This window comes from Balaenoptera physalus (genome assembly GCF_965194825.1).
Source record: "Balaenoptera physalus genome assembly, chromosome: 9".
NCBI classification, from domain to species: domain Eukaryota; kingdom Metazoa; phylum Chordata; class Mammalia; order Artiodactyla; family Balaenopteridae; genus Balaenoptera; species Balaenoptera physalus.
Genome location: NC_138888.1, coordinates 27372550 through 27393544, shown reverse-complemented (window position 1 = coordinate 27393544; position 20995 = coordinate 27372550). Strand labels below are relative to the sequence as shown.

General features: G+C 39.2%; 1 protein-coding gene across 9 annotated transcripts in view; it reads right to left on the bottom strand.

Moving 5' to 3' along the window:
• The window catches only part of MAP7 (microtubule associated protein 7), a 158967-nt gene that overhangs the window by 35122 nt on the left and 102850 nt on the right, over window positions 1–20995 (bottom strand). For all 9 annotated transcript variants that reach the window (XM_082474639.1, XM_082474640.1, XM_082474641.1 and 6 more), the window contains 3 exons: window positions 17756–17833; window positions 2850–3013; window positions 1929–2046 (listed from right to left, as the gene is read on the bottom strand). In XM_082474639.1, coding sequence (XP_082330765.1) covers window positions 1929–2046; window positions 2850–3013; window positions 17756–17833 — 360 coding nt within the window. The remainder of the gene's footprint in view (window positions 1–1928; window positions 2047–2849; window positions 3014–17755; window positions 17834–20995) is intronic.

Sequence of the window (20995 nt, the reverse complement as noted above, 5' to 3'; positions counted from 1 at the left end):
TTTTACAAAGCAGTGCGAGCTGATGTGGGAGCAGTGAGACAACACACTGATTTAATCTGGATTAAATTCAACTTCTAGGATTTGTTTGTTGTACCTACCACAAGTTAGGCATTGCTGTCAAGTAAGGGGTACTCAAAATGAGCGAGACCTGGTCACTGCTCTCAAGATCTCAGCAGATCATTCTGACCTTTGAGAATTTTGGCAAATTCCCATTATTTTCAAACTACTCTGTTCCAGTATAAGAGCAATTTTCTCTAATTCACAAACCTTATAAAAAAGGATTTTATCCAACAGCTCACAAATACAACGCTGGTTTCTCTTGCTCTGAGTGGCAGTAACAAAGGTCATATATTGAACTGAGTGTGGAAGCAAGAAGTAAAGCTAAGTAACTTGAGTTCCCCTCAATAATGTTTGAAAATCTGTAACAGGTTTACATGTGTAACGTGCACATGTAAAACATGAAGCCAGGTAAAAGAAAAATAAGTAAGGTTATAAAAGTATATACCATGACAGCTTTTTTGCATGGAATATGCAAAATTATCCCTAGAATGAAATATCACATGTAAATGATCCTTATGACCACAGATTTGATATGTGCCCCACAGCAAATACCACTGGGTCATGAAGAGCCAAGGGAAAAAAACATGCTTTCAAATTTGGTTCACTGCAAAGTTGTGGCAACGTGCTTTTAGATCTTTTTAAATGCAGGGGTTTTTGAAGATACACTGAATGTTAGGAATGAAAGAGAATAAAGCAAATGAAAATCCATAGTTATTCAAATTAAAACTGAAAGTGGCAACAGCTGTACCGATGGGGCGGTCGGGTGGATAAAGCCACACTGGATGTACTTTGACCCCTGGTGATTTATTAATGAAAAAACATTTTTTTAAGGTTTTATCCAAAATGATCATTTAAAAAGAAAGTAAACATAGCACATGTAATTACTTTATTTCAATACCTTTAAGTCACCTGAGTCATATTATCAACACTTGAGAAACACTGTGCCACGTCCCAGATCTAGGTCTATGCAACAGGATATTAAGCATGCATTATGACTAAGGTGGTGATGGTTCAGCTATTGATGAACTGGCCCTAGGTCTGAGGTGCTAGCTACAGGTCAGGCAATCAGCAAATCACAAGGATGTCTGTACCACGTTTTCTAGTACCACCAAAAGTTGTGAAGTGGTGGTCCAGTCCTGCTAAATCGAGAAAGGTGAATGATGACTCAACAAAACCACCTGGGGACAGAATGTAAGACAATGATTTTTCAAAGTAAATTAAAAAAAAAAAAAGCTTATTAGACTCACACAAATGAAAAAGAACTGACACACTATATAAAATTCAAGGTGTATTGAATTTACAGTACAAAAATAAAGCCTTTCACTAAATCCAAATTTCAGTATGATTTTATGTCAATTCAAGAACAAGGGAACATCCATTTGCTTGGACATCTACTATTTCTAGCTTCAGAAATCTGTATTTTCTCTTGAAGAGCCTTAGTGTTGCATATACTTTAGGGTCAGAATACATAAGCTCATAGTATTGATTCTGATTGTCAATATTGCTATGGTTCTTCCAGAGAAAAAGACGAAACTGGTTAATCTATTCCATAATCCTGAAACCCCTATGCAAATGAATTACTTAAAATAATGTAGAGTTGAAAGTAGTTGTTTAGAAACATTGCATAGATTTCCATTTCTTTAAAGAATTTTGTGAAGGATGAGAAAATCAGCCTGTGTGGAGGGAGGGAACCTTATCTTCTTACCTCCATCACCCTCTTATCCTCAAACAGTAGAAGCATCGTTTAAGTGTTAACTTAATTATTTCCGCAGGATTTTTGTTTTGCAAACACAGAATAAAAAAGCAACTGTGACTTGTACTGTCCAGAAAAAAATAGTGATTTTTGAAAGCGGTTACTGTCTGTTTACCTGCGCTGTGGATACTGGGGCTCCCGTGGAGAGGACCTCCCCATGACCACCGGTTATGCTTCTGTTTTGGCTTCTGGCTCCTTTCCATTGTACGTCGTACAACGGCTTCATGGCGTTCCTTAAAGGGAAGAGAGGAGCTGATGATTAGATTTCACCTGGTTGTCTGAGGAGTCTTCAACTTAAGGCCGAGTGGAGTGAGAGGTACTACTTAAACTTCCTAAGTCCTACACCTTAAGGTGAGAGTAATATCAACCTGGGTGGGGGGTTGCTGAAATTATTAGGCTCCAGTTGATAAAGCGCTTGGCACCCAGCAGGTACTTAAATAAATGATGATTATTATTACTACTGGGAGTGCGATGTTTTCATCAACTCACATAAGCCTGGTAGTGCAGGTCTTAGCTTAAACGCCTGTGGTACTGTATTTTAAAAACAGCATCTGGAATCTACGGATGTGGGTAATCCCAGCCCCACAACTTAATGGACTGTACGACTTTCTGTAACTTACCTATTCTGAGTCTAAACGTCCATTTTCACAAAAACTGACAACACTTACTCAAGGATTGAGTAAGAGTTAAATGAGACAATCTATGAGGAAACGTTTGTAAATGGTAAAGCCCTACAGAAATCCAATTACTGGGAGTAGTCTTAAGACTTCAGTATAGATGAAGTAAACATAAATAAGTTATAGGTCTAGACCAGAGAAATGAGCTTTTAAAGGTCCTGGGGCAACAGTGACAATCATACCATTCTCTACCTGATTTTCACACCACAACCTCCCTAGAAACCATGACTCTGTAAATCCGCTGCCTCTGAGACATTCCTGCTGTGCATCCCTGTGCCTTCACGGGAAGCTCCACAGTAAACGTGCTGCGCTTCTGAAACAGACGCGCGTCCCACGTTTCCCTCGGAGCAGCATCCCACCTTGTCCTCCTCGAGCCTCTGCCTTCGCTTCTCCTCCACAGCAGCCCTCCTACGTTCCTCCTTCAGCCTCTGCTCTTCTAACTTCTTCTTCCTCTCCTCCAGGTGCTTTTCGTAGTGCTGCCTGGCCCGCTCTTCTCTCTCTAACCAGATTATCTCTCTTGCAGCTTCAGGAAGAAAAATGAGGGAAATCAAACACAGGCAGGTTGAAAAACTTAACAGTTAGGGCTGTAGAAACGGCCCACATTTAACAAACATGGATGGGGTCTTTGGTTTTAATTAACCAACCATGGCCTTTGCTTTTCTCAAATTTTCAGGAAAAAAATATTACTGTTAAATTTTTAGCGTAACGTACTATGCAAACAACGAGGCCAAAGAAGATGCACTGAATTCTACTCTTTGGGAACTGGAACAGCCCTCTAGTTTGGTATATTATTACTGCAGAAGAGTGCATACATCACATGCATGCATCACATCTCAATGCTGATAGTGATGTGATGCCCTCAAACCCACAGTACCATCTGTCTCTCTCTCATTAAAACATGTGATATCCTCCAGATCAAAAGTGTGTGCCTTGGGTTTCCCTGGTGGTGCAGTGGTTAAGAATCCGCCTGCCAATGCAGGGGACACGGGTTTGAGCCCTGGCCTGGGAAGATCCCACATGCCACGGAGCAACTAAGCCCGTGTGCCACAACTACTGAGCCTGCACTCTAGAGCCCATGAGCCACGACTACTGAGCCCACGTGCCGCAACTACTGAAGACTGCACGCCTAGAGCCCGTGCTCCGCAACAAGAGAAGCCACTGCAATGAGAAGCACACGCACCGCAATGAAGAGTAGCCCCCGCTCGCCGCAACTAGAGAAAGCCCGCACGCAGCAACGAAGACCCAACGCAGCCAAAAATAAATTAATTAAATAAATACATTAAAAAAAAATTTACCAAAAAAAAAGTGTGACTTCATTTGTTTCAACATAGCATTGTTTCTGTAAGTGTTAAAAGGATTTGGGAGAAAATTCCAAAGATTGATAGTTGATGAAAGATATGCCTCACAGGCATATCACATTGAGTCAGTAAAAGGATGTCAGGGATCAAATAAACAGCTGACTTTGTGGCTGAAGAGTTCATAATCTATTTAGGTAAGACTTAAAAAAAAGCTGAATGAAAATATACAACTCAAAAAATATGGTTCAATGATGGAATGCTTCCTGTCTTCTTCACATATATATGCTCCTTCCTCATTTCAGGGAAAAATAAATCCCACAAAACTTTTTAAAATATGATGCTTCCTTCAGCCGTGATAGCTAAACACATTTTTAATGTGAGTGATTAATATTGTTGGCAAAAGTGCCCAAACAAAATATCGAGCATAAACCTGGAGGACACTACCTGGTATATCAATTAAAATGTTACTTTTTAAGGGAAAAACAATAAATTCAGAACATTTTGTTTCCTCTAAATATTTGATATTAGAGGTTCTATATTTCTGCTACCATTAAATCTTTCCAGAGCTATTCATTTCAGGAGACATATCTACTGAAATAGATCTGAACTGACTTGACTTTCATGGAAGGAAAAGGATGAGGACAAACCCACAGTAAGTTTGTCCTCTGACATCACTCAGGGTGGTACACAGAGATCTGGGTTTTCCCAGCAGCTCTGCTGCTAACACATTGTGAGACCTGAACAATTTCATTTGGATTTCAGTTTTCTCTTGCCTAAAACATGAAGAAATTGATCTTCAAGTTTCCTTCCTTCCAATGTTAAAAGCCCATGGTTTTAAAGAAATTCTCAGGCCCAAGTTAAAAGTTTACTCAGAGAAAAGCACATAGTATGTGCTCAATAAATATTTACTGAATGACTGAATAAATAAAAAAAAAATACTCTGAGAACACATATTAAAAGTAATAGATAGCATTATTCACAATAGCCAAGATATGGAAGCAACCTAAGTGTCCATATCAATAGATGAATGGATAAAGAAGATGTGGTATACATAGGCCATGGAATATTACTCAGCCATAAAAAATAATGAAATCTTGCCATTTGTGACAACATGGATGGACCTAGAGAATATTATGCTAAGTGAAATAAGTCCTATCTAAACTTGGCCTTAATATCTTTATTTGGTCTTGTTCTGCATTGTTCTCCAAAACGGCCTCTTCATTCTCCCTGGAGACCTTTCTCCTTACTGCACCTCCTAAACAAACCATACTTCCCCCATCTCTTTGCTCCTGTGGTTGCCTTGCTGGGAAAGTTGCTATCCTTTTTTTTATCCGAACAGATCCATTCTTTAAGGCAGTAGCCTCATAAAAACACAGATTGCTGGGCTCCAACCCTCATTCATTTCTACTACTTCTAGGATGGGGCTCAGTAATTTGCATTTTAAACAAACTTCCCAGGTGATTCTGGTCCCAAGTGATCCACTGGTGGCATATGGAGGAACACTGCCCTTAAGGTCTTCTCCAGAAGCTTCATATCTTCAGGGCTCATTGCTGCTCTTATGACATCTACCACAAACTTTAGCATTTCTTATACTCGGATTTCTATGTAGCAAAGGACTCGCCCCCCCCCACCCCAACTTTTTTCCCACTCACTATAGTGTTTTTCACAACTTGTACATAACCAAGGGTCTTACTAATTACTTCCTGATTCACTGAGAACTACTTCTTGACTCATTCACCCATAACTGTCTGGTCTTAGGCAAATTACTTAACTTCCTTATGCCTCACTTCTGTCAGGGTAGATCTTGGCTACATATAGGACCTTCTCATGGGTTTACTGTGAGGATTAAAAGAATCATTACATCTAACATAGTTAGAATAGTTCTCTGCACTTAGTAAGCATTCAGTGAATATTAGCCATTATTGCCAGATTTGTCATCATCATAATTCCAATTCAGAAAATTAAAGGTAGCTCTTAACATTGTGTTATCAATCACAACAGGGCTAGACATTAGTACAACAATAATTAGTTTTATCCCAAATAATCTTTTAAAGGAAGAGTATTTGTTTATCAAACTCCTGAGTTCCACTTCTAATTTTCTACCAGGACGTGGAGATCCTATTGCAGTGCCTTTTTAAACAACTGTCGTCTTTAAACAGCCATACAGAGAACAGGCAAACAATGGTGAAATAGCAAACAATAGTTTCATATTATTGCAGAGTATGCTGCTGACTGCTAGGATTATTACCAAGTACAGACCATGCAATCTTTTAAACTGAAGGATAACATAAAATATTTCAATATTTTAATAAGAATTGAAAGTTAACTTATTCTAAGAGGTTTAGTTATTTAAAATATTCCCTGTGGATGATAGATAATATCAAAGTTTTGTATTTTCTCATTAAGAAATGAGACTTTTGAATGCAAGAAAAAAAGTCAACAATTGCTATGGACTGAATTGTGTCCCCTCCACTGCAATTCATATGTTGAAGCCCTAATGCCTAATGTGACTGTATTTGGAGATAGGGCCTTCAGGAGGTAATCACGGTTAAATGAGGTCATAAGGGTAGGGACCTAATCCAATAGGATTACTGTCCTTATAAAAAGAGACACCAGAGAGCTTACTCTCCCTCTCTCTTCACACTCAGAGGAGAGACCACGTGAGAACAGAGCGGCCACCTGAAAGCCAGGAAAGGAGCTCTCATCAGAAACTGAAGCCTACCAGAGCCTTGATAGGCTTGAACCAGAGCCTTGATAGGCTTAAACTTTCCAGTCTCCAGAACTGTAAGAAAATAAAGTTCTGTTGTTTAAGCCCTGCAATCTATGGTAGTCTGTTATGGCAGTCTGAACAGACAAATACAACTCATTCAGTATTTAAATCATTAACATTCACTAATTTCATACAGGCAGCTCTATAAAAGAATAACATGTCCCAAAAAAGAACCTGTGATGAATATCATTAACCTTTACTTTTGCGAAGTTATCATTTTCTCCTGGACTCTGAGATCATAATATAAAAATGAAATGAAAACCCACTGTGGCCCCTGGACCTTAACAACCCAGTCCCTTCCCTGAGCTGCTGCCACCAGGATTATACTTCAATGACACTGTAACAGTATGTCAGTGCCACACAAAGGAGAAATTCGCCATCAATTTGAACTCTGTTTAGAAACACACAGTGACTCGTGTACTAAAAGGAGTTTGAAATGAAAGGGTATAGGATAGAGTAGAAGCTCTGGCTTCACTGGAACCTGAGTCCACCCCCCACTCCTGCCACCCCCCAGTATGTGTCACTGAGCAAGCAGTGACTTCTGTGGTCTCGTTTCCTCGAACCGTCTTCCTGACAGGGCTGCCAGGTGGGCTCGCGGTAACATATAAAGTGCTTAGGGCAGTGGCAGGTACATGGTAGGGACTCCGTACATGTAGATAATTATAGTGAGTGAATCTTTATGAGTGTTATACTAACTCCTGTCTTATTGCTACAGAAAAAAGGCAGCTAAACGGAAGAACACAGATAGGACAGAGAACCAGATGGTGCACTCGTGGGCTGGGTCAACTCCCGTCCCAGTCACATTCGACCATCTAGTGCCCAGCCTGGTCCTTCTGAGCAGGCTTACATCAGTGTGGGTGAAGAACGTGTTCCACTACCATCCACTACCAATGATGACACTCAGGGAACAGAGCGATGTTAACACTTAACCTCTGAAACACACACAGCTTAGGTTCATGCTAGGATATGGAAGGATATGAATAGGTTACTGGTAACACTGGCTACCAGAACAGCCAGTAATATCATGAAAAGTCAGAAAACGACAAGTGATAATATCTGAGTTTGGATCTTGATTCTGCCGCTAATTCTGTGTGACCTTGGAAAAATTAGCTAACCCCTTTGACTTCTAAGTTAGAGAGTGTGTACAAAATGTTCTCCAAGATCTTTTTCAATTCACTCCCATGACTCAGTTGTTTTTACCTTTGAGGACATATGAGGGATTACAATTAGGTTTCTTTCTGTTTTGATTTTGAGGGCTAAAAATTTAATTTTTGTGCTTTACCTCAATAATTATTGTGATTACTTACATTCAAATAAATTTCATTTTTATGTTGGTATGAAAACACTGATTTTCTTTTTTTGTGCTAAATATTAATTAAAAAAAAAAACGGCTTAACTTGGTTAATCAACCCTGGGAAGGGGGGCTGTGGAATGAAAAATAAGAGCATCTGTGTAGGAAATACTAATTAATTTTATTTAATAATGAAGAAATGGGAATGAAAAGGTAACCACTAATAGTATGGAAAATTATAGCACAACTTCTAAATTAACACGGGAAATCATGGAATGAACAGTACTTGCATCAAACCAACGCCTACACCTCTACACCACCAACCCTATCCCTACCATAAAAAGGGAAAAACCCAAAGTTTAAAAGGAATAAAACTAAGCTAAAAGGAATAAAACTAAACCTATTAGTTAAGATTGAGACTTTTAGACCAGGCCAAAACACAAAACACCCAGTTACGTAGTTTAAAAGAAACAAACCTAAAACAAAGTGTCAAAAAAAATAATGAATGAACAAATAGCTATCAGGCAAATGAAAACAAAATTGTAATAAATGTGGGAATAATAATCCCATTTTGTCTGGTAGTAAAAATCACATGAAGAAAAAAAACCCAAAGGAGATAAATAGCTCTCCCAGAATCACATGGTCTAAAAGAGGTAGAGTTGAAATATTAAGTCAGCTCTGATTCCAAAGCCTGTACTGTTACCACATACTATTTCCTCCGTATTCACAACTTCCTGCCTAAAATTTCCACTTGAATTCCTGGTCAGATCCATCACATAACCTTACTTATATCTGCATATTCATCCCTACCTCAAACCAGAACCTGCTCTGCCTTCTATGTTCTGATAGCAGATACATGACCTCCTAATGGTTTGCAAAGTTAGACCCCTCGAGGTCATTCTCAATTTCACCCTCATGGATGCTCCAACCTAACTCCACACTCCCACAATTGACGCCATCATTTTACATCAGAATTCAGTGTCTCCTCTCCCATCCTTTCGATTCTACTGTATTTAAGCCCTCATTCCCTTCTTATTCCTGGTGTTTAGTCTATCTCCTCTTCACATCCATCCTTCATACTGTTCTCAGAGATATCTTCCCCTCCGACCGCAAACAAACCCGATGTCACAGTCCTGCTTGAAAACCTGTTGGTTCCCCATTGTTCCCCAGTTCAACTCCTTAGACTGACCGTATAATCATGTACATTTTTACACGCTACCCCCTGCCCCAAACACCTCTTCCCACCTGGCAAACTTCAACCATGTTTCAAGTCCTGGGTCAAATGGCCCTTCCTCTGGTGGCAAAGTCACTCCCATAGCTCCTTCAGACTCCTACCTGTACTCTAGATCGTAACTACTCTGCTCTTACTGAGTTCTTCCCCATATAAAACTGTGTCTAGTTTAGCAGATGATAAAAGTAAGTATGATGAATAAATGAGCTAAGGAGATAAAGGATTATATGACTTCCAAGCAAAGTGATTTACATTGAGCCTTAGTGTTAATTCAAAGCCTTCTCAACAAGTCATTTAAACTGTGTTTCTACTTTCCTCTCATCTGAATATTACACTGGAGAACTGCCTGGTAATAAGGATGACCCTGCAGATACCCACAACACTTGTGTGTCCTGCCCGAGGGGACTTCCTACTTTGCCTTCTTCCCTTGACATAGCGGTAGACTAATGGGACTGAGGTGCTGGGACAGAGCTGAGGTCCTTATACTTGTGAAATATCTAGACCCTTTCTTTTGAGATAGGAAAGCAATACTGTGTCAGGACTTCTTATCTTCAGAGCTAGGCTTAAAGGAGGGTTTAGCCTCAGCTAAAGTAAACGGAGTTTTGCTAAAGCACACAGAGCACTGGTTGTCCTTGGAATCTTGTTGTTACTGCCTTGACCCTAATCCACTTTCACTCCTCATAGAATGTTGCCATCCTCTTCCCTGGCTGTCTTACTGAGCCCCAGCCTACTAGACCAGAAGCACAAACACCCCTCTATCTTTGTCTCCCTGTAGCTCAGAAACATTAGGCTTCTCCAATCCCGGCATCTAGAATCAGTCTCTGGGGTCACATGACCTGCCATCCTCATCTTTATCACCACCATCATCACGGTGAGGTGTGCTCAGTTCTTTATGCTGACACCAAGTGATTTACAGGCAGTACCTTCATAGCTGCCAGTGAGGTAGACACTGCTATTAAACTTACTTTATTAAACTTATTCACAGAGAAGTGAAGTAACCTGCCTGATGTCTCAAAGTTAGTCAGTGGTGGAACTGGAATCCAAACTCTGGACTGTCTGACTCTAGAAGAAAACGAGGAACCATTATGCTAAAAGGCAGAATTTGGAACACCTCCCCATGACTAAAGTTCCTCCTCTAGATTGGGACAAGGTGTTCATCCAATGTGAAGATCCTGATCTTCTAATGTCACTCTTGGCCTTCGTCATCGTCTATTTAAAAGACCATTTACTTTTAAGGCTTTAAGATCTTTTAATTGTCAGCTTTAAAGGCAAAGTCAACTTGGGAGAAATAAACAATGGCTGCTTAGTCACAGTGATTCACCTTATGTCAAAGCTTCAGCCTCTGAGTTATCTAATCCATCCCACAACAAGCATTTATTCTTTCCAGTCCTGAGCCTGACTCATGATGCAGTGCTTTGGTATGTGCTCCTGTCCGAATTCCTCCCACTAACATGTACTCAGATCCTTTGGGTTGTTCATAACCTGCCTGGAGGCCTTGGGAGCTTTTGTACACTTTATTCATTAAGTGACAACTTTAGGAGAGCAGATGCCATGGTTGACCACAAATCTGTCAAAGTTTTATCCAGTAGAAATTTGGATGAGAAAGACTTTCCCAAAGTCTGTTTTTGTTTTTTTGGTGTGTGGATAGTCTTATTAAAACCAATGACTATCTATCAATGATAATAATGTGAAATGTAAAACCAGGGACAGTTTCACTTATGATGCTAATCAGAGTACGTCATCACTGGTTGTTTACTAATTAACTCTAACCTCTCTATCAACATTTTTGAGATGAACATTCTAAGCCAGGTTGAAATGATCATTTATCTCTTTTTTTTTTTTTCAAACATCTTTATTGGAGTATAATTGCTTTACAATGACCATTTATCTCTTGACTGCACTCTTATTAATACTGCTGCCCGAGGTGACAACACACACTGAGTAAGAAGGGTGGGGAGGGAAGCAAAGCAGAAAAGCTGTGACTGGAAGGGCAAGGAAGTCTGGTGAAATTATCTGAGAAACAGTGCAAAAATAGTTTAATTGAAGGTCAAAATCCTTTTCATATTATCTTATTGTTATTTCTAATATAATACATTATGATAGATCTCCTGTACAGCTTTGAACTTAGCTATAAAACCCAATATGAATGAATTGAATGAGAGATTTGATTAAGTTTATTTTTTCCTCATGAGCTATGAGTCAATCATACAATTCTCTGATAAGCTTCCATGATTTTATAGACTCTCAGAAAGCCCCCAGCTGGGAATGTGACTCCATTCGCATCAATACTTCAAACTTTAATCTGTATCACCTTCAAAAAGGGAAACCTTATATCTTCCTAAACACAGAAGACTATTCGTCTGCTAAATATTCCTTAGATACTCCTTTGAATTTGTCAACATATTGTAGGACTATTAGTTTCATAACATATATGAAGACCAAGCAGTTTTAAGGCACAACTATTCTATAGATTAGCTTTGTATCCTCGTTCGTCTAACTGAGAAAATGCTTAAGAATAAGAATTTCAGACTTGTTTGAGTGGACTATTATAAGGGTGGGTATTACCTGATAATTTGGTAATGTCTAACTAATTTGCAGTATACCTGCTGCATTCACCTCTACTTATATTGAAACATACAGATTTACTATTCATTTACCATTCAACCAACAATTGTTAGACATCGACTATGTGCCAGGCACTATTCTAGGTACTAGGCTATAGAAATTTAAAAATGACACAAGTCCTTTCTTTTATTAAGCTTATATTCCAGTGAAAGCAGACAGACAACAAACAAATAAAATATATACATGCTTAGATATTGACAGTGACGTGGAGAAAAGTAGAGTACTAGTTTGGGGGAGCTGCAAATTTGAGTAAGATGGCCAAGGAAGGCGTCACTGAAGAGATGGCATTTAAACAATATCTGAAGGAGGAGAGAGAATGAGCTCCATGCATCTCTCAGGACAAACATTCCAGGTGGAGTGCATAGCAATGTAAGTTCCAGGAGGTTAGAAAATTGATCTTTCACTTTAAGAGCCCCAGGGTTCCTGGCTCAACAGTGACCACACATCAAATAGTAGGTGAATGAATATGTGAATTAAAACAGCAGGAAATAGCTGTAAAAAAAAAAAAAGGTGGTGGTGGTAGTTAGTATTACTTTAAACTATCTCAAGTCAAAAATTTATACTATTGCATAAATTCTACATGCTTTGATTCTTGTAGATGTTTTTGAAGAGAAATTAGTAACCAGGATCTATTCCAAGTTCTTACAGATTCTTAATGGACTCCAAGGCTAACAAATGGTCAATGCCACAAAATTTTCTCAAAACGATATCAGAATCTGCTCCAACACTTACATTTACCCTCTGGTTCTGTGTCAAATGGACAGTGAGTACAGCACCCATGTACGTTGCTTGTGCAGGAGGAAGCAGAATAGCTCTTCCTCCACATGAGAGCGGGGTATGTGCCCAGCTCTGAAACTTCGGAAGATCTACCACGCGCATCTGAAGCATAGGGACCACTCTCTACTTAACAGAATCACCACTTGTTGAAGAATGTAAACAGTGATCTTGGTGACCCTGTACATATTAAAAATATGCTTAAATAGCTGATATGGCAGAAAGAAAAAAGGGTCTATTAACTATCCCATTTTTTAAGATTCAGTTCCTCCTTTGAGCTAAATTATCACAATGCATTTTTTAAATAAAATAAATGACAGCCCATAAAATAACTTAACATCAGCAACTATGGCAGGCCCACACAACAAAAAGTACAACCACTGTGTTAATTTGCACCTAAATGTGATAATACAGAGTGAAGTGTTTAGAACACTGCTTGGCCCATAGTTAGTGCTCAATAAACATTATTATTATTAATGAATAATATTAATATTATTAATACGTAATTAAAGGCTTGAGTAAAATCAGGAAAATCAGCAAATATTTATTATGTGTCTGTTTTATATTTAGCGCTGTGTATTGGGATAAAAAGAATTAGAAAACCATGGCCATACCCTTTAAAAGCTTAAAATATATACAACCAGAAAGTTCTATAAAGTCCAAATAGAAAAAGTTCAGTAGCATATAAAGTAGCACTAGAATGTGAGCTAAAATATGATAGTTATACAAGATATAGAGTAAGAAAATGAGAGTTTCCAAAAGGGGAAAGATCATAAAAACCAGGAAGGCTTCAAAAAAGAAGGACTGGTACTAACCGTGACCGAGCTGGAGGAATGAAGTACATCTATGAGATAGTTTTGGGTAACTAAAATCTAAATTTACTAAGGTCTGAACTAGGATGAGAGCAGAGGCAGCAAATTTAAAGGCATGGATCTGAGACCTATGTTGAAGACAGAGGCCTGCTGGTCTTGTGACTAAATGGATTCAGGGATAGTGAGTGTGGCAAATTCCACCTACAAACCAGGCTAGAGGTAGCTGAAGCCCCAGCTAGAGGACTAGGCTGAGTCCAGACTGACCACTGGTACCTACAAGCGGCTCAATAGGTCCAAATGGAGACTAGGCAGTGCACAGCCCTGGACCACCACGTGTCATTCTGTAAAAGATGCGGTAGTTAAGGCTGGTAGAAAGATGCCAGTGCCTCCAGCAGCAGGAGAAAGCATCAAAACTAGCGGAAAGATAATTGGGCGGGGCACGGGGATGCTGGTGCAATTGACCGAGACACAGAAATTTCTCAGAGGAGTGTCCTGGAGTGAAAGTTGACGGGCAATGTAGTTGTATAGAGCGGGGGTCCCCGACCTGCGGGCCACGGACCGGTAGCGGTCCGAGGCCTGTTAGGAAGCGGGCCGAACAGCAGGAGGTGAGGGGTGGGCAAGCGAGCAAAGCTTCACCTGCCGCTCCCCATCGCTCGCATTACCGCCTGTACCAACCAACCACCGCACCCCCATGGAAAAATTGTCTTCTACGAAACCGGTCCCTGATGCCAAAAAGGTTGGGGACCGCTGGTATAGAGGTTGAGTTTCAGATGACAGGAAAGCATCTACTGCCTTATGAGTGAGTTGGAAATGTGAAACCCATATCATCAAAAAAGGAGGGTTGAAACCATGATACAACCCTTCTTTTTTGTACAATTACAAATACAATTCTCCCACTTATCCCAGGAAAAAAACCAAAATTAAAGCTTAGAAGAGAGATGGTAAAAAAGATGCAGAAGTCAAGAGAGCGAAGTTTGAAGGAATGGCCTGAATAGAATCAGATGAAATAGAGTGGTTGAGGAGATTTCTTCACGGGAAAACATTTTAAGGCAGAAAAATAAAGCTTTCAGAGTGCATATGCTCAACCAAACAAACAGAATAGTCCCGTACTTGAAGAATTATGCCTGATTTTATATGATAAATTGAAGGATAATGTGGAAAGAGCAGGCCGCATGACATAATCCTACCATAAAGCATTAAAGCATGACTCAGAAATTTATCCTACAGAAAATTATTAATAGATCCTCCCTGTTTGCAAAACAATACAAATATGACATGCAACCCAAAACAAAGACCTTTATTCTCCCTCTTTTAAACTTGCTTTTTAAAAATGTGGATTACAAAAAAAAAAAATCTTTAATGATTTCAATGTTAATTTCAACCTACATCCAACAGTGAATAATCAATCTCACTGGCCAATAACTTTAAACTTTGCTTTGTTGTAATTTCTGGAAAGTATTTTTTTTCTAACTTGGAAAGCTTTAAAGTTTGAAAGTTTGATAACAGTTGATATTATCAACTGCTTTCGTGTTTTCAAAAAGCACACCCCAAAGACCTGCTATTAAGGGACAGCCCTTCCCCCACCTCTCCCACTTTTTTTTAAAAAAACTATTCTACTCCCATCATAGCTTCTGCAAAGCACAGTTTATATTTATGGGTAGTTTATCAGCTGCACTTTTTCTTTTAGAACTAAAATTTTTTTAGAAATCACCCTTATGTATTCTAAGGCACAGCTTAAATTAGATGCTAGATTTTAGATGACTCTTATACATATGTACGTGTGCATGTATGTTTATTTGTGTATTTATGAAGATTAGTTTCTACTCTGACAGCTTAAGTGTAAAAGAATAGGCCAAAATTTAAAAGAAATTTTAAAAGAAAATGCAAATAATGCAGAAAAAAATAAAAATGAGTAAAATAAAATAGAAATATGATAGATAAAAATGTATTTCATTAAAATTATGTCTGTCAACAACAAAAGAGATAAGATCAAAATTAAGGAAAACTGGGAATTCCCTGGCGGTCCAGTGGTTAGGACTCCTCTCACTGCCGAGGGCCCGGGTTCAATCGCTGGTCAGGGAACTAAGATCCCACAAACCGAGTGGTGGGGTCAAAAAAAAAAAAAAAAAAAAAAAAAGAAGGAAAACTATGGTATTAAATATGGTAGGGGTAAGAAGAAAGAAAAACCATGTCTATGATATGCTAGCTCACCAACAAAGTAAAGTTGTGACCACAGGATAATACAATAATCTGAACGTTACTTTGACCCATATAAGAATCTGATAAGCAGGTTGGGTCTGTTACCAGATGCCCTTTTGCCACCTGTCTTGCGTCAATGCTCTACAGTCTCCACCTCTTCTAGCTCCCTGGGTGACTCCTCTTCATCCTCTAGTTGGACGTTCAGGTGGCCCCTGACATCCTCAGGCTGGGTTAGGTCCTTCTGTGGGGTTCTTGATGCCCCATGTGCATACCCCTTCAATACCACCCTCTGTTAGAATTGCTGCGTGTTTATCTGTTCCCGCCTCCCCACCACTAGACTGTAGCTAGCCCTGGAGGGCTGGGTCTCAACCTTTATTCATCTTCTTAACACAATACCTAGCAAATAGAGTTTTTAAATATATAAACTAATAAGCCATGTTCTACATCATCGATATGAATTAAAATGGGGCCACATATTAAGAAGAAACCCAGCCACACAACAGATAAAGTCAGGCAACTTGTAGGGAGAATCTGCAGGCTCGGAGCTATAAAACTTTATAGCATAAAAAGGGAAATGATTTTTGTGTGACTAGCATATTTATACTTTCTACAAAAAAAACTAATAATGCCTGGATTTGAAAGACAAAGAAACCCAAATGGAAAGGTATGAGTTAAGGTGTAGAAGCTAATTCATGATGGGATTTACATTATAAAGGAGTAGTCTCCTGACCCTATGGAGCTACTTCTACTCAGGCAGATATGAATCCGCATTGCAGCGCAAAGGAGACATTTAACAGTGGGAAACCTAACCCATCAGGGATGGGGTGGAGACGGGAGAGGACACAAGTGCTTATCTTTGCTTGGATGGATCCAAAACCAGAGTGTAAATACTTACGCTCACCTGGAATCTCTTCCTGCTTTAGTAGCTCTGCCTTTCCCTCTCAGTTCTGATCCACTTGTCTAACTGACTTTTACTAGGGAACAGTGGGCATAGTTCACAGAAGAAAGATCTCCAGACTGCACAGCACTCCAAGCAAAGAGGGACCCCCCCCCACCTCAGGGCCACAGGCAGCCCTGTTCTCCAAGAACCTACCAGCCCGAGGGAGACCTGACAGAGGCAGGGAACTTCAAGCCTGGGTGCAAACTCTAAACACAGAAACACGCAGCTTGTTGACTTCCAGCAAGTCACTGAAATTTGTGTTGAAAAAACCTTGGCAGGAAAAGAAATGACCTCACATGACCGTGATGGCAAGGGAGAGAAAGAGGCCTGTGTTCAAAGAATGGAAACAATGTCAACAGACCTTTGAAAACCAGCTTCCAGTGAATTTCACAAGTTTGGATTCTCGAATACAAATAATCAGAGATGGGGTATGGGGTTAGGTTTTCCAATTGAAACATTAACTTTTACAAAATGCAGTAGAACTTTAGAAAAGTTATAGGCCATCCACTGGAAAGATTGTGGCGACCTAACTCAGCTCTGGTTTTAAAATATCCAGACGCTCTGGAAACACTGAGACACACCGACTAGACATTTCATCTTTCCAAGGCACATAAAGACAGTATCCTGTTTTAGCAACTTTGCATAAATGGACATTAAAGTAAAGGAGGAGTTGGCACCAATATCCTTGCTCAATGTTCTGGAAGACAAGGACTGCTGAGTGCCCGGATCTTGGCTTCCTGGTAAGCTAGTCCTGTGACCCAGCTCTCTAGGTGATTATGTGGCAAATACTGCAGTTGCTAACCTTTTGCAAGGGCCTTAGATAACAAAAGAAAAATCAGACCCCTCAGCACAGGTCTTGTGTTTTTCCTGGCAGCACACTGGTAGCATCAGTCTATAAATTCAACAGCAGCATTATTTCAACGTGGAAAGCAGTGAGTGCCCTAGCAGTGCACAGTCTCATAACTGTTCACATAAAAAGAACCACATGCTGACTCTCCTGGTATTTTTTAAGTTGTAAAATGTAAGCTGAGCCATCACGCCTCTCATACATACATGCCCTCCAGTGCCACATTAAACTGTCATTTACGATACAAGAAATGAAAATGTCCCTAATCCTGGTCCGGACTTCACTGTTGCTTAAAATTTAGTTCTATGTTTATATCAACATACTAAATTCTGTTTCCCAATCCATCTGCAGAACTCATAAAGGCATGCTAGAAAGCATGCTTATTAGAGTGATGTCTGTTTGTCCATCATCCTCAAGGCGAAAAAAGTAACATTTCAACAACGGGGTCCCTGAAAGATCAAGCGAGGGCTGGGGATACCTAGCTGCTTCTCCCGCTCCTCACGTCGCTCCCTCGCCAGCCGCTGCCGGTCGTCAACGCGCAGCACTGGAGGAGGGTCTGAAAGGGAGAAGAAAAACATGAGAAGAGGGGCAGATTTTAAGAAAACGATATACACTGATAAATATGTTTTTGTCCAGTAAATCTGATGAATGAAATATTACTACATCTTACGTATAGTAACATTACAACAATTAGTACCTATAACTATACTTTCAGTGATACACTTTATTATAATTTTCCTGAGAATTTCCAAGTATTATCTTCTATTTAAAAATATTACATAAGAGGTTAGATTCTAAGAGTTCTCATCACAAGGAAAAAACCCATTTCTTTTTTTTTTTTTTTTTTGTATAGATGATGGATGTTAACTAAACACATGGGGATAAACATTTCACAATATAAGTGAAGTCATTATGCTGTACACCTTAAACTTACACAGTTTAATTGATGCTGTATGTCAATTATACCTCAATAAAACTCAAAAAAATAAAGTAAAATAAAAAGACACACAGCCCCCAAAAAGTCTGTGTAAAAACATAACTGTGCCTTTGGGCTTATTTTTATCAAACTATATATATGAGGTTTTGTGTTCCTAAGCTACTGAACCTCTATTGTTTTTATGCTTTAAAAAGCCTGTTCCTTAACAACACATAGAATCCTAAGTGAATTTATTATACTAAATAGATGTTCACCAGATAGATGTGAACAGCCCAGCTCTGGAGTCAGACAGGCATGAGATCACTTCCGGTTCTGTCACTCGCTTGCTGTGAGATTTGGCTGAATTACTCACCCAGCTCTCTAAGTCCTAAGCTATGATATGGGGTTCATGGGTTTTTCACTTATTGCCTATGAGGATAAAATAGAACCTATCTATCTCACATCATTGTAAGGATTAAATAAAATAATGCTTGTAACAGCATTAGCACAGTGCCTAGCACTTGATAAATCTCAATAAATTCATTCATTTACTGAACACCCTGAATATCTACTGTGCACCAGGCAGTGTTGTATGTGCTGAAAAGAGAGCTATTAACAAAAAGGACAGAAATCTTTGCCCAAATGGGATTTGCTTAGGGAAAATTTATAGAATAAATAAGTAAAATATAGAGAGTGAAAAAAGGGGCAATATATAAAATGTTAGACTGCGATAAATGCTAAGGAGATAGCAAAGCAGCCAAGGGGACTGTGAAATGGCAGGAAGGGGAGGTCTGACATTTTGGATAGGTGCCAAGGGAAGTCTAATTGTGATGGTAGCTTTTATGTGTAAAAACCTGATGGAAGTAAAGGAGCTACCCGTGCAGATATTCCAAGAGAGGAAAAGCAAGTGCAAAGGCCCTGAGGTTACGAGTACCTAAGGTGTTCAAGAAACGATATGAAGATCTGAGCCACTGGAGCAGAGTGAGATCTGTAAGTGATGGGGCCAGAGACCTGGGGGCCTGGCGAGGACTTTGGATTATGCTCTGAGTGACATGCCACCGAGGGGCTTCCAGCAGAGGGCCACATGAATACACTCACTCTGCCTGTTACTAAATAAAATGAAAAGCATAGTAATAATAATAATGATGATGATGATCATGATAATTACATTTAAAATCAGCTTTATTTTCCCCGCTACTTAATTAACATCACAATTTTAAGATCTCTTATTAAAAATAGAAACCTACTGGAATAATACTTTAGAGACAACATGGCAGAGCTTCATCAACAGACTTAAAGGACTTGTATCCCAAATGCGTCTTAAACGTCACATAATTTGTACATTTAAGGAAAATAAAAACTGTCTAAAAGCGCATTAGGAGCTGCATAAACCTGGCAGTGTGCATCATGGGCAGGACCAGGCGATGATATTTTATGCTTTTCCTTTGCTTTAAGGTATGCTTTTTAAAAAAATTCGTAATATGAACCCCTCACTAGCTCATATCCATTATGATAATTATTTCCCAGATTTACTAATCATTTATGAGGTCTCAAATATTTTTTATGTAGAAAAATGTGGCCTCTGGTCCCAAAAGGTTTTCCTCTGACACTAGAAAAGGGGCACGTGGACTCCCGTCAGGCACTTTGTTAAGGATCACAGACAGGGGAGTTCTGCTGTCATTTGTTTTTGGAAATGATAGCCATAGCAAAATGGTATTTTGAAGAAAAAATGATCTGAGAACAAAAGCCAAAATGAAGTTAGAAGAAAGACTTCCAACAATTACTTATTGCTTAAAAAAGTCCGTAAATAATGAGGTTTTACTGCCTCATGAAAACTTCGATTTTATTATGAAACTTGAAAATCAACTTTATTTATAAAAGCCACATAAGCACATTATAGAATGTCTGTAAAATAGAGTCTATGAAGTCAAATTGTGTTCATGGAATATGGAGTATGTGACATTTCTAGCTTACTTTCAAGTACTTGCCAAATTTCACACAAAATTTTGAAAAGAAGACTTTAATAACAACATATGGGGGACACACACTCATCCTCACCTACCTTCTTCCATCCAAACCAACCCTGAGAGCTCTAAGTCAATAACTGATGTTCCTGCAGTCATGAGGCAATACTCAATTATGCAATGGAATGCTTGCTTGCCTTTTAGATGCATAGTTGGAAAAGAGCAATGCAAGAGGGGGCATAGTTTACCTCTGATTTCTATGCTATCATTTCATGTGAAAATTACACTCTTCACATGTAACAAACTGAATCCTGTCTGGTAACAACTGTGTACAACAACAGGCTGTATACAGTTCTATGCAGATATATCAATAAAAACTATAAATAAGGCCAATGCTTAAGAGTCGGAAAATTCCCACTGGCCACCTTTATCACTTCAGTACTGATCTCAATCAGTACTTATTTAGAATTAGATCTGAGGAAGCTAAGAACAAATGCAACACATTTCTAAAGTATAAGATGCAATAGTGACTATGATACGCTAGACAATTCCGGTTGGTCTGGGAACCTGGCAATAGAAAATACTGTAGAGTGAAAAAGGTATTCAGTTTGAATTCTGTTTCCGTCCTTCTAGTCACATTAATAAAAAGCCACTTTGATACTAGAATGTTAATAAACACCCTGTGACAGATGAAAGATGGCTGTGAATGCAGGTAGGGAAGAGCAGAGCCTGGTCAGTTTTGTTCATTGTTATATTCCCCATGCCTAGGACTATACCTGACAGGAAGGAGGGCATTCGATAAGTACTTATTAAATGAATGAATGAGGGGACTTCCCTG